General features: G+C 51.7%; 1 protein-coding gene across 3 annotated transcripts in view; it reads left to right on the forward strand.

The window, feature by feature from the left end:
- Positions 1 to 15,536, forward strand: part of ADORA1 (adenosine A1 receptor) — a 75,639-nt gene that overhangs the window by 8,600 nt on the left and 51,503 nt on the right. Inside the window, exons 1-2 of one of the 3 annotated variants that reach the window (XM_048826740.2) lie at positions 277 to 520; positions 1,661 to 2,041. In XM_048826740.2, coding sequence (XP_048682697.1) covers positions 1,701 to 2,041 — 341 coding nt within the window. In that variant the 5' untranslated portion in view covers positions 277 to 520; positions 1,661 to 1,700. Of the gene's footprint in view, positions 1 to 276; positions 521 to 779; positions 1,067 to 1,660; positions 2,042 to 15,536 lie in introns of those variants that run through there. The other 2 variants (XM_048826739.2, XM_075122116.1) reach the window with 2 other exon arrangements.

Genomic DNA, 15,536 nt, shown 5'->3' on the forward strand with positions numbered 1-15,536 from the left:
CTCACTCTTCTCTACTGCAGACTAAACAATCCCAGTTCCTTCAGCCTCTCCTCCTAAGTCATGTGCCCCAGCCCCCTAATCATTTCCCCGTTGCCCTTGGGTGGACTCTCTCCAGCATGAATAAGGGGGTCCCAATCTGGCTCCGGTGAATTAAACACAAGTGTGCAGGTGAGGCCATAAGCGCCTCTCCTGCATCTCCTCTGTTCGCAGGCACTTCCAGCCAAGCTGCTTGGGGGCTTGATTTAGAAAGGGCCCAGGCGGTGCTGGGGGAAGTCATCCCCAGATCGCAGGCGGTGTTTACAGGCCGTCCTCCTGGGAGTTCTGCCCGGGCGGACGGTCCCACTCTCGGGCTGCGCCGGGTCCCTTGGCAAAGGGGAGCTGCAGGCACTTTCCACCGCGGCAAGGACAGAGGGTGATGCCGGCACAGCCCGTGCCTGGCGCTTCATCCGAGCCCGAGGGCAAGACTCCGCGGTTGGACGCGCTAATCTCTCCCCCGGCAAAGCCAACCCCGCAGCGAGGGGTGAGGCCCGGGTGGGGCTGGGGTGCGGCGGTGCTGGAGGGGGGGGGGGGCGAGCCTGCAGCTCGTGCTGGAACCTGGCGGGGGGGCTGAGGCTGGGGCACACCCCTGCCCTGCAGTCCCTGCTTCCTCTTCGCCCCTCCAGGCGCCGGGGCCGCCGCCCCCCCTGCCCGGCCGCCGCTAGCTCTTTAAAATGTTGCCGGGCGAGAGCGCGGCGCGGGTGGCCATGTGATTGCCGGGGCGGCTGCAGGCGGCGAGCGGAGCCCGGCTGGTGAGCGCCGCGGCTGCGCCCCAGCCCGGGCGGCCAAGGGCAAGGAGCCGGCTGCAGGCGCGGGGTGCCGGGATGGACGAGACCCCCGTAGCCCCGGCGGCCGCTCGGACGGGCTGAGTCCGCCGCTGCCCCGTCGGGGGCCGGCCGGCTGCACGGTCCGGAGCCGCGCGTCGCCTGCCGGCGAGGAGCGCACGGGCGTCCGGGGCGCAGCCACTTCGGAGCCGGGCCGGCGCGGCTGGGAGGCGCCCGCTGCTCCGGGGGGGCAGGGACCTGCCTAGGTGAGGGGGGTGGAAGGTGGACAGGTGAGGGAGGGGGTCCACAGGTGGGAGTTGGTGGCCGGCGTGGTGGGCAGTTGCGGGAGGGGTGGACAAGTGAGTGGAGGGGGGGGGTGTACAGGTGGGGGAGGAATGGCCAGAAAGGGGGTGGCCAGGTGACGGGGGGAGTGGGCTGCTGGGGGAGGGGTGGCCAGGTGGGGGAGGGGTGGACAAGTGGGAGGGGGGTGTACAGGTAGGGGAGGGGTGGCCAGGTGACGGGGGGGGGAGTGGGCTGCTGAGGAGGGGTGGATAAGTGGGAGAGGGGTGGCCAGGTGCGGGGGTGGACAGGTGGGGGAGGTGTGCCCAGGTGAGAGAAGGTAGGCTGGATGGGGGGGGTGGACAAGTAGGAGAGGGGGTGGCTGGCTGGAGGGTGGGTGGGTGTACAGGTTGGGGAGGGGTGGTCAGCAAGGAGGTGGCCAGTTGGGGGATGGGCCGGCGAGGGAGGTGGCCAGCAAGGGGGCGGACAGGTGGGGGTTGCTGTCCTCACAGCTGCTCTCCAGTTGGTGGATAGGCATAATGCCAGTGCTGGGGGTAACTGTCTTCCCCATGTGTTTGCAGGTGACCAACGAGCCCTGTCACCAGCGGGGACCAGGGCACTATGGCACAGTCTGTCTCTGCCTTCCAGGCTGCCTACATCACCATCGAAGTGCTGATTGCCTTGGTGTCTGTGCCAGGGAACGTCCTGGTGATCTGGGCTGTCAAGAAGAACCAGGCTCTGCAGGACGCCACCTTCAGCTTCATCGTCTCGCTGGCTGTGGCTGACGTGGCAGTGGGCACCCTGGTCATCCCACTTGCCATCGTTATCAACGTTGGGCCGCGGATGGAGTTCTACACCTGCCTGTCGGTGGCCTGCCCCGTCCTCATCCTCACCGAAAGCTCCATCCTGGCTCTGCTGGCCATCGCGGTGGATCGCTACCTGCGTGTGAAGATCCCCCTAAGGTAGGAAAGCCCCTGGGCACAGGAGAGCCTCTGCTGCCACCTTTCAGAGTCACCTTGGGACACAGCCAGGACGCTGCTGCTAACAGCATGAAGACAGGTCCATCTGTAATCCTGGCTGAGATCAGGCACACCCCAGCTCCCTCTGCAGTAGAAGGGCCACTCTCATGTCTCCAACCCCCTCGTGTCTCCATCCCGCTTAGCAGGCTGGATGGCCAAGGGGGTCTGTCCGTCCATCGTGCGGTACATGCCTGCCACGTTGACAGGCCAGCCCGTAGCGATCGTGACAGCAGTGAATGTGTCCAGCTCCACAAGGGGGGCTGGTAGTGCCCGGCTGCCCTAGAGAAGAGCCCCAGAAGCTGTACCTGACACAGAGCTGCTTGCCCTACTCTGGCTTGCCCACACACTTAACACTTTGCTTCAACACTTCCTCCTGGGAGGTGTTTCTTTAGAATGTGCCTGCGAAATGCGCTCCTTTGCCATGTGCCTTGCGCCATGTGGCTGTGTAACCCCCCCCCACACTCCCAGGCCAGCACAGAACAAGGAAGCGTGCCCTGGAGTTGAGCACCACTAGAGAGAGGATTAATGGCAGTGGCATGCTTCAGACAGCAGGAATGTGAAGACAGCCCTGGTGTGACTCCTGACTCAGAGCGGGGCATGGAAGCCAAGTGTCTGATTATAATGGCTCTGGGGCATTCAAAGCAGGCAGTGGTCTGGTGCCCGTACGATGCGGGGACTCCTGAGGGTCCAGTGCTGGTGCAGCCTTGGGGCAGAGAAAGAGCCAGTGTTCAAATCAGTGCTTGCCACCTGCCCCCCTCTCCGTCCTGGGGCAGAACTGCCTGCCCAGAGGAAGGGCTGCCTAGGGAGATGCTCCAGAAGTTAGGAAATTCTGGAATCCTTATCCTCCTTGCTATTATGTTTGTTGACAAAGCCAAGCCCATAGAATGTGAGTCTAATTGCCATCACATTGTGCCCGGGCAGAATGCGGGGTATAAATCAGGGAATGCCCTTTGTTTGAACTCTGCAGTGCTAATAGGAAATGTTTAACCCCTTCACTTCTCTGCTGCTGCCCTGGTGCTCCTGGGCTGCCAGGCTCAGTGGCCTTTTCACGGCAGAGACCCTGAAACCCATGGTGGGCCCTGGGTATGCCTGGCGGTGGGGCAGGGGCGGGGGGAAGGGAGCTGCAAGGTTGCTGGATGTGGCAGGGCTGGAGCTGCGTGGCTTCTAGATGCGTATGTACTGCAGGGAGCTCTCTGAGGTTCCTGCTTTGGTTGCTTCTGCTCCTACTGGCTGGAGTCCCTGGCTGGCTCCCCTCGGCTGTTTTTTCCCAGGGCTCCATGGCAGAAGGAGAGGGGCGGCACCCTCAGACCATGCTGCACGTAGTGATCGTGGGGGTCCCTGAGGAAGGAATAAAACAAACTAGAGAGCGTCTGTGATGAACTGCTCTGCACAGCTACCCTGGGTTCTCAACCCAGCTTCCAGGGCACATCTCTCAACTCCTAGATTCATCATACTGACCCTCCTGAGGGAGTGTCTCTACATTATAATCTTCCACAAACATCTCTCTGCATCTTCCCTCTTAAAGAGAAACCAGTTAGCTGTTTATTTATATATGTATGTATTTAAAAGCTAACAACCATCTTATAACATGGACGTTAAATACTCAACCCATGTCCAGCACGTTTCCAAACCCAATGTGTCAACTGTCTAGAGAGGAGAGGTTACCAGCCCATCTCTCTGGAGTGACTCTTTACCACTCACTTTCCCTTTCCCTTTCTCCAGTCATGGCCTCTATTTTCATTCAACCTCAAATCGGCATTTCTGTGAACGGTACGAAATAGTCATGGCTACATTACAAACAAAATTAATGTCTCCTTTCAAACCAGAGTATTTACAGGAGAACAGGAAATAGCCATTTCAGGGACAGCAGCTGCCTTTACTGGATGCTGGAGCTTTGCAGACAAAGCCCGTGGCACAATTATTGCATCCCGCTGGGCAACAAGGAGCAACAGCCCTTTTTGCAAGAGGTGCACCTGCAATTTTTGGAGCCAGGAGCCACCTGTAGCACAAGGACAGTCCTGGGGATCCATCGCTCGCTGGGTTGCTGGGGTAGCTGCTTAGTCACACGGAGGATCCGAGGGGAGGCGAGGTTTTTCTCCAGGCAGGTTAGCAAGTCCTCTGAGTCTTTCAGGACGTTTTTATCTCCCTCTCTGGATCTGCCTTTCAAGAGTTGTTCTCTTGTTCCTTGCCAGTTTCTCCTTTGACTGTTGATGATTAAGGATTAGTCAGTTTAGAAAGGCCAGAGTCCACATCAACTGTCAATGTGTTGGAACTTTCTGGGATTACTCCTAGATCCCTTTGATTAAAATGTGTCCCCCTTGTCTGTCTGGACTACATAAACCCTTGGAGGCAGCTGTTCTTTAATGGTACCCCTTTGGCCCCAAATATGAGATGTGTGATTCCTCAGGCACGCTCTGTCACCTGGGTTAAGAGATGGGGAGATCCCGGCCCTTTTGTCAAAATAATTCTGCTTCCAATTCTGATTTTCTTTCATCTTCTGCACAGTTTCATTGTCCTGAGATTTCAGCACGTTATCTGTGATTGGTACATTAGATCTGATCCTCCTCCCCTTTACCAACTGAGCTGGAGAAAAGCCATTCTCCAGGGGCGTACGCTGGTAAACCACTAACGCTTTATACAAATCACCCCCACTGTCAAAAATCTTTTTTCAAAGGGTCCGTTACTGTCTGTATTGGCCTTTCCACAAGCCCATTCGATTGGGGGTAATTTGGGCTTGATGTTTTGTGATGAAAATCCCAGTCTATGGCAAATTGCCTAAATCTGCACTGGCAAATTGTGACCCATTAACACTAAAGATTTCATCTGTCATTCCATGCATGGAGAAGATTCCCTTCATGCCGGCTATCACTGATTTGCTATTAGTACTGTGCAGTGTGCAAATTTCTGGATACAGGGAATAAGAAGCTGTGGCTATTAAAGAATCCTTTGATTGCCAGGTAAATAAGTCTGGGCCAATCTTCTCATAAGGCCTTTGTGGAAGCCGGTGAGGTCTCAGCAGCTCTGCCTGTTGGCATGGCTTGAATTTCAAGCATGAAAAGCAGTTTCCTACCACATTAGTAACGTCGTGGTTGATCCGCGGCCAATACAGCACCTCTCGTGCTCGTTGTTTGCACTTTTCAATTCCTAAATGACCCTCGTGGATCTTCTGTGGCATTTCTTTTCGGAGGCTCATTGGAGTGACAGCCTTACTGCCTGTGAAAATCGCCCCATCTATCACAGCCAGCTCATGCCTGCAGTTCCAATGGTCTCTTACACTTGGGCAGCAGCTGCTCCTTTCTACAGGCCACCTTTAATGATCACTTCTTTAAGGATCCCCAATGATTCATCTTTCTCTGTTTTTCCTCTTATTAGTTGCGGTTTCCTTCTCATTCGGCACTTGTGACAGCAAGTAATGGTCTTGGGGTTCGTTAACCAACAAAGCGGTGAATGAGGAAGGAATAAAACTTTTAATAAAACAAACCAGAGAGCGTCTGTGGTGAACCGCTCTGCTCAGCTCGGCTGGGTTCCCCCCCCCCCCCGCGCCCCCCCCAACACACACACACTCTTGCTGGGCACAGCTCTAAACTCCTAGATTCATCATACTGTCCCTTATAAGGGAGCGTCTCTAAATTATAAACTTCCGCAAACCTATCTCTACCCTGCATGGACCTGCTGTGGCCACAACCCAGCTGAACAGCCAGAGTTTGCTTTGTCGGACTGTCTAGACAGGGTGTCCTGGCAGGGCTACTGTCCTTCCTGCGAGCAATCCCCCACCCCCACCCCCCTTCTCTTGCGGTGAGCATGATGGCCTGATTAGCCCAGACTGGCCTTCTCCTTTAAGAATATTCTATTTATCTCACAGGGGGAAAAAAGTCCGTGCCAGTTTGGCCAGGAGTTAAGAATTTAAACACAGCAGCTGGGGAATGCACAGTTGAAATTCCAGCACCAGGCTTGTCCCTGCAGCCTGCCCATCTCCTATCTACCAACCTAAGGCAGTATGCATGCACCCCTCCCACCTGAGAGCTGTACCCCCCCCTCCACCAAACGGAGCTCTGACTGCTCTTTTGTATCCATGATGATATGACCATTGCTATTCTGTATTATTATTCATTTCTATTGTGGTAGCACTTAGGAACCCCAGTCATGAATCAAGAGTCCGTTGTGCAAGGCACCGCACAAATACGGAACTAAAAGACCATCTCTCCCAGCCCAGGAGTGCTGGAAGGATAGTTGTTCAGAGATCTCTAGGCCTTCTCAAGAGGGTGAATTGAGGGGCCGGAGCCTGCAGGAATCTCACAACTGCATGGGCACAGCTAGTAAGGCAATAAGGGGGTACAGTTAGCCGGGCTCCAGACTGAGAACTGCCTGGTGGTTCCCTTGTTTTACATACTAACCCTTACATTTTTAACAAGTGTGTTGCTTTGGGAATTTCTTTGCTTTTATGTGTATTTGCCACAGTAAACTAGTAGCAAAGCAGGTCGCATCGCTACGCAGCTTGCTAATGTAGCAGTTAAGGCTGCAGGGATACAATATGGTAGTTCAAGGCTGGGACAGACAATGTTTGTGAAGGATTTTTCTGAGCTATAACCAGTATAATTTTATACCTGGTTTATCACTGTGTAACCACCCCCCCACCCCCGGCCCCATGTGTTAAAATTACTCCAAAAATATTCTTACTGGGTCTGGAGCTTGCAGCTTTAAGCACCGCGTCACTGCACCGTTGATCAGGATGACGCTGAGGCCAGGTCGACCCGGCTACGGCGCTCAGGGTGGGGTGTGATAAATCCACACACCTGAGCAACCCAGTGCAGACAGGATGCGGTCGACAGAAGAATTCTGCTGCCCCTCGGGGCGGTGGAAGAACTCTGCTGACGGGAGAGCCCTTCCCGTCGCCGCAGTGAGCGGCTGCGGCTGCCCAGCTTGACAAAGGACTTGATCACCACACCTGGGTGCTCGGCATTGCTGCAGATCAGGCTGCTTGGGAGAAGTACGGTGATAAAGTGCCGGACCGTGTCCCTGCCCTGCGGAGCCTGGCTCAGACAGCATGCCAGGGATGAGCGGGCTATGACTGGCTGATGGGATAGGGCAGAGGAATAGGTGCCTTCTAAAGGGGTGGTGAGTCAGGAAGGGCCGTTTGGAGACATCCAGGGCGTAAGCCCCATGCCTGTGTGCCCCAGCTGGTGTTCTGGGAAACCCCAGGGTGGGCTGCTAGTCCAGGGTCCTGTATCTGGCAGTTCAGGCACCAAGACATGAGGGAGCAGAGAACCAGGCTGTGATAGGATTCTGGAATCTGTCAGCAACCACAACAGGGCTTTACACAGAGAGAGAGCGAGAGAGACACGCTGCCACCCTGTCACACTGCAGAAGGGGCTCAGCTCTGACCTCTGCACCAGCCGCTTCTTGCCTCTTTCACCTCCGTCCCATTGGGTTGGGGAGGACTCGGGACTGACCGCTCAGAGGCAGTGCAAGCAGGCGTGGTCTTCCAGGTGGTCTTCCATGGTCTTCCAGGTGGGGTTTATCAGCCCCCTGGTAAGGCTGTCTGCCAGCATGCGCATGGCACAGGGGGCTGATAAACCAGCCCCCACTGGATCATGCTGTTAGCCACAGTCATGCTGTTGGCTGTGCTGGAAGGATGGCCAAGTGGCATGGGAGCTGGTCTGGGAATGTGGGGACCTGGGTTCAATTCTTTGCTGTGCCACAGCCTTCCTGGGTAACCTTGGGAAAGTCACTTAGTTTCTCTCTCTGCCTCACTTCCCCATCTCTACAGTGGGGATAATAGCACCTAATATTGTTCCATGCATGTACATGGTACAGACTGGGTGGGGCTCAGATACTACAGTAGTAGGGGGCATATAAGCAGAGGTGGATTTACAGTAAAACCCATTCTGCCCTGGCACAGGGCCCCCCAATGACAGGGGGCCCCAATGACGGGGGGCCCCAAAGCCGGGCAGCTGCAGGGGCAGAAGCTTGGTCCTGGGGCTCCTGCTGCAGGCTCCGCACCCACCGGCAGCCAAGCTGCCCCTTCCCCACCTTGTCCCCCAAGTGTGCCGTGTTCCCGCCCCTCCCAGCAGTTCCCCCGCCACCAAATAGCTGTTTGCCGGTGCTCTGGGAGGGAGTGGAAGAAGCGGGGCCGCAGTGCACTTGCGGGAGGAGGTGGAGAAGAGGCAGGGGTGCGGCCTTGGGGAAGGGGGTGGAATCGGGGCAGGGTGGAGCAAAGGCAGGGCCCCTGCACTCCCCCTACTCAGACAGGGTGCTGGGGTGGGGCAGGGGGCTAGGAGCACCCCTGCAACCCCAGCCCACACCCCCATCCCCTGCCCTGACTCCTGCACCCCCCTCACACACCCCCTGCCCACCCTGACTCCTGCAACCCCCCCCACATCCTCACCTGCACCCCTCGCACCAAATGGGAGCTGCCCCAGGTAAGTGCTCCACACCCCAACCTCCTGCCCCAGCCCTGAGCCCCCTCCCACACCTTAACTCCTGGCCAGACCCTGCACTCCAATGTGTTTTTCATTTTTTTTTTTTTTTTTTTTTAACGAAACCCTCTTATCCAAAGCACTTTACAATCATTCGCTAACGGTACAAACAATATTTGGAAAGATCATTAAATGGTCTGCCGAGACCCTCCGATTTGCAAGTGGTCTGTGGACAAATAAGTTAAACTACAAAAACAATCAAGGTACCTCCCTTTATTTTAATTTACTTCCTACTACTTATAGGAGGAGGATGAAGAAAAAAATAATGAAAACAGGGGCTGGGGGAAGATAAAAGCGAATGTTCTTTTTCTTGGCTGGGCCCCACGGAGGGGTCCCATAAATGAAGCTGAGCACAGGGCCCCACTAACTCTAAATCAGCCGCTGAAGATAAGTTAAGCAGAGTAGCCCTGAGGAAGGGAAGTTCCCGACATGGACCACAGTCACTGACCGCCCAAGGCAGGATAGTCGCATGGTGGACACCGGTGACAAGATGGGGCTCTGACAAGTAGCTGCCACCTTGTCTGATGAAGGGCAATAAGGCCAGCCCTTTCGGCTGTTCTGTTTGCTCTTAAATTGTCCCAGAGCCCTGTCTCCGATCAGCAGCTCCCACAGCGAGCACTGACTCTGTGTTTGCTGGCAGGGCAGGTGCGCCAGTAGCAGATGGGGGAATGCTTGTCTGATGCTGCGGGCTCCCTGTGAGTGGAGCAGGAGCAATGCGTCCTTGGCCTGCACCTCAGCTCCATCTTTGTGCAAGCGGCCATGCGGGTCTTCAGCCCAAATCAGCATCTGCCTGAGTTCTGGGGCTTCTGTCTCAGGATCCTGCTTGTTTTTCAGACCCCAGAGTGGTGGGGTCACTTGGCTTCAGGAGGGCTCTTCACAGTCGGTCATTTACTGGCCACGGGGAAGTTCTGCTCCAGTAGGGACCACTGGCCAGATGAGAGGACAATGTGAGTGGGCTGAATTTGGCCCCACGTTTGAACCGTTTGACTTGACCTCCTCAGGCCTCTGTTATCCGCACCTGCAAAATGGGGCTCACGCCCGGCTAGCTCACAGGGTATGTCACAAAGGCTCCTCCGATGGAAGCCCCACGGCAGGTCAGCATATGATTGCTACCCACGATGACCAATATTGTGTGTTCCGCAGTCTAGTGCTCGCCCACCAGGGCAAGCAGGCTTCGCAGTTACCGCTAGGCAGGCTGGTGCCCTAGGAAACGCTTTGTTTTGCATCCTAGCAAGAGACTCCTGATTAAAGCTAAGGCTCCTGCTTCAACTCTGGGTCCCGTCCCCCCCATCCCCACCCCTTTCCCCACAGTGCACTTTCCCAGAAACCTGCATGATCAAATTAAGTCCAGTTGCAGAGCAGCAGACGTGAGGGAACCCAGAGTGCTGAGTGCTTTCCTTGCCTGGCTCCCGTTTCTTTGCTGTGTAAGAAGCCACATGTGAAGTGATCCAAAGCAGCTGAGGCATCTGGTTAACATTTGGAACGTTCTGAGCCTCGTGGCTGCAAGACAAACGGGGGATACTCACGGCACGGACGCGCTCTGGGCTGCTGCCAGAGGTGACCCAAGGAGCTGGGAGGCAGATAGCAGCAGCAGCTTGGCTGCCCGGCTTCTGCCTCTGCTTGGCTGGGTGCATGTCTCACTCTGAAGTTCGCATTCACAGATCCAAGGCCAAATCAGCGCGGAGAAGAACTCTTTGCTCGGGAATGGAATGCACGGTTCAGAACAAGGGACTAACCTTCCCTCGTGCTTTTTAAGCACTCACCCGACCGTGATTTTCAATACAGCTCAGGGCAAGTTTCCCGAGCATAGCCAGGGTCAGATGTTCCAAAGAACTCAGCACCCAGTGTACACCCAGCGTGCTGAGCTCTTGGCAAGCTCGTCCTGCTTGTAGAGGTGTCTGACTGAGAACAGGCCATCTTGGAAAGTGACTGCCAAGCCATGCTAGTGAGTGCCTGGTTTGGGGAGAGCATGGTGACCCTTTGGATGATGTGTTTAGGCTCTAATGCACAGGACACTGAGATGCCAGCAGGCCCAGGTGACGTTTTACTTTGTTTTTTTGTGGCAAATAGGAGATTTAGGCTTTTTAGTGACCTTCCTACATTCATCGAGGTTAAGGCCAGAAGGGACCATTATGATAATCCAGCCGCAGCTCCTGTCTAACACCAGCCCTAGGACTCCCCTGAATGAATGTACCTGGTTTTGTCTAAAGCTACATCACCAATTGTTCTGCATCTACCTTCCTAGTGAAAGAGCGGGTAAACTGCTTAAATACCTGACCCTGTCAGTTAATAAATAAATACATGTCAACAGGCAGAAGAAAAGAAAAAGAAAACGGACTGTAAGTGGCTTTCTTTGATGTCCATGCAGAGAGACGGTTGTAGGCTCTTTCGGGCAGTGGCTATCATCACAATACAATAAAGTAATAAGAATCTGAGCACAGCTGGACTGGGTTGCAGCACCCTGTATATCCCTGTTTCTGAGAACAGCGTATGGGGCATCACCACTGAAAACTGATAGGTACCAAGCCAGGCACCTTCCTCCACTGGGTCACCTCAGAAATAAGGGTGGGGCAGCTGCACTGGGCTCTCTCTCTCTCTCATGTGCGTGTGTACACACACACACACACACACCCTACCTCTGTTCTTGCTGCTCTTTCAGCAGCTTCCCACAACGATCTCGTCTCCGAATCCTTCATTCCTTTTTAAAAAACCTCTGCTTTCAGTCCTGACTCTCAGCGTCCCCGCTTGCAGGCCAGATTGAATTAAATCAAGGCCCTTTAAATCAGTGATTTAAATCATGACTTAAATCACCGAGTGGAAAGCCTCAATTTAAATTGTGTGTGTTAATCAACTTTCCCATTTGTACGTCAGTTACGTTCTAAGGAATGGTGCCTTTTTATTGCTTGACGTAACCATTTAAAATGTGTTGATTTACAGCTAAATAAAGCCTTCACACTAGATTTAGTTCATCTTTTTTGCTTCCGAGGAGGGAATGCGGTAACTATATTCATTTATTTAAGCAATTATATAACTTAATATTTTCATATTCTTATTAATTGTACATTTTTAGTATGGCAGAAAATGGCAAATGATACATTGCTTATTTGCTGCTGTTTTGCAATATTTCTAAAGCGTGATCTCAAAAGCTAGATGTTTTGCCTCTGATTCTTTATATAGAAAAGCAGCCTTTAATGCAGAGTTTTTGCTAGAGGCTCACGGATTCAGCATATTCAAAGGAAGTATTTTTTTTCACACAACGCACAGTGAACCTGTAGATCTCCTTGCCAGAGGATGTTGTGAAGGCCAAGACTATGGCAGGGTTCAAAAAAGAACTTGATAAATTCATGGAGGACAGGTCCATCAATGGCTATTAGCCAGGATGGGCAGGCATGGTGTCCCTAGCCTCTGTTTGCCAGAAGCTGGGAAAGGGTGACAGGGGATGGATCACTTGATGATGACCTGTTCTGTTCATTCCCTCTGAAGCACCTGGCATTGGCCATTATCAGAAGACAGGATACTGGACTAGATAGACCATTGGTCTGACCCAGTAGGGCCATTCTTATGTTCTCATATTTATTTTTTTATTTAAATATTGTAATAGATTATAATTAGTTTAGCCCTGTTGTATTCATTCAAATGGAATATATGGGCTAAAAGTGTTAACATAACCCATCCGCTGTCCAACAATAGACAGTGTTAAATAAGGCTTGGCATATGGCGACCTCCGCCTGCTCAGTACCATGGCAAACACACCATGAAAACTCCATTTAACCTTCTAATAAAGAGACAGAAAAGGAGGAAAAACAGTTAAAGCCTTTGCAATGTAAATGATTACATCAGGCTTTCTTTTTAAGAGCATCCCTTGTTTCCTTTTGGGGGAGAGAGTGTTTTGGAAAACGCTTCTCGTCTGACAGTCTTTTAGCTGGAATCCAAGATGATGGTAATTGTCCTTTTGGGGGAAAAAAGGAGACCTTGAGATAGGCTAGAGCAGCTGTTGCTGATGCTGTGGTTAAAACCCGGTTCTGACACCCTAGAAAAGAGCCTTCTATGCAGATGATCTAATATCAGTTTTATCTAACCCAAACATTTTCCTAAAATTAGTTTCTGAAGAAATGAGGACTTTGGGAAAGTGCCTGGATTTATCATAAATGATGCCAAATCTGACACGCTCGCTGTATATTTGCCAGACTCTGAAAAGTCACTCCTCCAGAAAACATTTGAGTACAAACGGGTAACAAATTCTATAAGGTACCTGCAAATTCAAATCTCAAACAACCTAGAAGAGCTCTAAGATGAAATGTCAAACCACTCCGTCAGCCAGTGAACCAAGCTCTGGCGGGCTGGGGGCAACATGCAATTTCCTGGTTGGGAAGAATAGCCACAGTCAAAATGAATATTCTGCTAAGGATCTCTGTCTTGTTTCCAAATCTTTCTGTGATTATCCCAGATAAAACCCTAGCAGAAATACAGAAGCGCTTGTTTAGAATTTATATGGAATTAAAAAAAGACCAAGAGTGAACGCAGATACTTTGTACAGACCCAGTAAACTGGGTGGACTAACTGCTTCAAATATTCTGTGGTGCTCGCAAGCCAACCCACTCAAAGCAGAAGTGGACTGGGGGCACGGTAACCCAGCCCAACAGTGGGTCCTGTTGAACAAGAAAATTGCTACAGTATAAAACATCACTAGGCTACCATGGATTAATAAAAAAATCACGCCTGCCAGAAATGTACACAAATCCTTTAGCAAAGGCTTCTCTAGGGGTTTGGGATAGAACTAGAGATAAGATCAGTTCTTTCCCCTCACCAGCGACACCCATTGCACATAATCCAGCTCTTAACCCAAATGGCAAACCAGAGAGCTTTAAAGACTGGGACAGCCATGGAATACACACGGTTGTCCAGCTATTCGGTAAAGAAACTTTTCTAACTTACTTAGAGATCACAACTAACTTTAGCTGGCCCGCTGGCACTGGTGTGATCACTGCTGGAGAACTGTGTCCAGTTCTGGTGCCCGTAATTCAAGAAGGATGTTGATAAATTGGAGAGGGGTCAGAGAAGATCCACAAGAATGATTGAAGGATTAGAGTGATAGCCTCAAAGAGCTCAATTTATTCATCTTAACAAAGAAAAGGTTAAAGGGAGTCTTGATCACAGTCTACAAGTGTTTACATGGGGAACAAATTTTATAATGGGCTCTTCAGTCTAGCAGAGGAAGGTCTAACATGATCCAATGGCTGGAAGTTGAAGCTAGACAAATTCAGAGTGGAAATAAGGCCTACATCTTTAACGGTGAGAGCAACCACTGGAACAGTTTATCAAAGTTTGTGGTGGATTCTCCATCACTGATCATTTTTAAATCTAAGATTGGATGTTTTTCTCAAAGCTCTGCTCTAGGAATCATATCGGGGAAGTTTTCTGGCCTGTGCTCAGACTAGATGATCACAATTGTCCCTCCTGATCTTAATATCTATGAACATATGGGCCGAAAGTGTTAGCATAACCAAGTCACTCTCCAACATTAAATAGTGTTAAACAAGGTTTGGGGTTTGGTATACAGAGACCTCTGCCTGCTCGGTACCATGGCAAACACACCATGAAACGGCCTTTTCACCTTTTATTAAAATCACAGAAAAGAAGGAAAAACAGTTAACGTCTTTGCAATGTAAAGTATTAAATAAGGCTTTCATTCGACCAATGTCCCTCGTTCCCTTTAGCTGGAGAGAGATTTTAGAGGGAAGACCCTCCCTTGTTTGACAGTCTCTTAGCTGGTATCCAAGATGATATAATTGGTGTTTGCGGGCAAAGAGAAGAAGTGAGTTGAGCTGGGCTGGAGCTGTTCTTAAAATCCGATTCCATCTCATCTCAGGTGGTGGTTGGGATCAAGCCGGAGCTGGTAGAGGGGCAGTGTCCTCTGAGACCCTCTATCTAGCCTGGTTTGTCAGGACATTTCTCAAGATCAGATTAACAAAGGCCTGGGTCTCGGGAAAGGGTGCGGGCAGCAGCGGTGATGGTGAAGTTTTTGTTCTAGTAGCCTCTGTCTGTTCCTCCCTCCCGTCCTTCTCTCTGTTCTTCAGTAAAATTCCTTTCTTTAAAGACCCACAAAGGGGAACGGTGGGTGAAATAGCCCATTCTCTTGTTATTTTGTCCACAATTAGGCCTACTGTCTGACACATCAATTTTGATTCATTAACTTCCGGATTCACCGCACCTGATATTTGTTCAGCCCTGGAATTATATCTGGAGGCCTTCTCTTGCTGATGTTCTTTTGCACCTGTTGATAACGTTCTTTATTGAAAATAACGTGACCTACTTTCCACGGTAAATTCCTAAGCAGGCAAAAATTACAGACCGCTTGTCACATCTTTTATACGAATGTCAGATTTCATCAGAACAGATTTACTCATTTAAATAACAATCCAAAATCTGATTTAAATAAAAAAAATCCAATTTAATTTCTTTTTTTTTTTTTTTTTTCCAAAAAAATCATTGATTTTTATCCCGCCCGCTTGCTTGCCGGTCCTAGCACTGCTGAGTGCAATGACTCAGCTCCTGCCTCCCACGTCCGCCCAACCTTCTCCTCACAGCAGTGGAATGAGGAGCTCAGCTGGTCTGCACCTGAAAATGGAGCTTCCCTCCCTTGTCTGTGCAAGCTGCACCCAGGAGACGCCAGGTCTGGAAATATCACAGGAAAAGCCTTTTGCAGGCTCCTTGTGCAGGCACCACAAAAGGATTTTAACGAAATGTCTTTGATCTCCGAGCAGGCTCAGCTTGCTGCTGGTTTTAGGGATTTGTGAGGCTTCTTATTTGCTCTGACTTGATACCCACCACCCCTCTCTCTCTCAGAGATTCCTCCCCTATGCACGCTGCCATCTCCACAGCAGGAACCTGCGCGAAACCACCCAATATTGTCTGAAAGTGTGAGGTGTAATTCTGTAAGGGGGAGGTAGGCAGAGCGGCCT

This window comes from Caretta caretta, chromosome 21 (genome assembly GCF_965140235.1).
Source record: "Caretta caretta isolate rCarCar2 chromosome 21, rCarCar1.hap1, whole genome shotgun sequence".
NCBI lineage: Eukaryota > Metazoa > Chordata > Testudines > Cheloniidae > Caretta > Caretta caretta.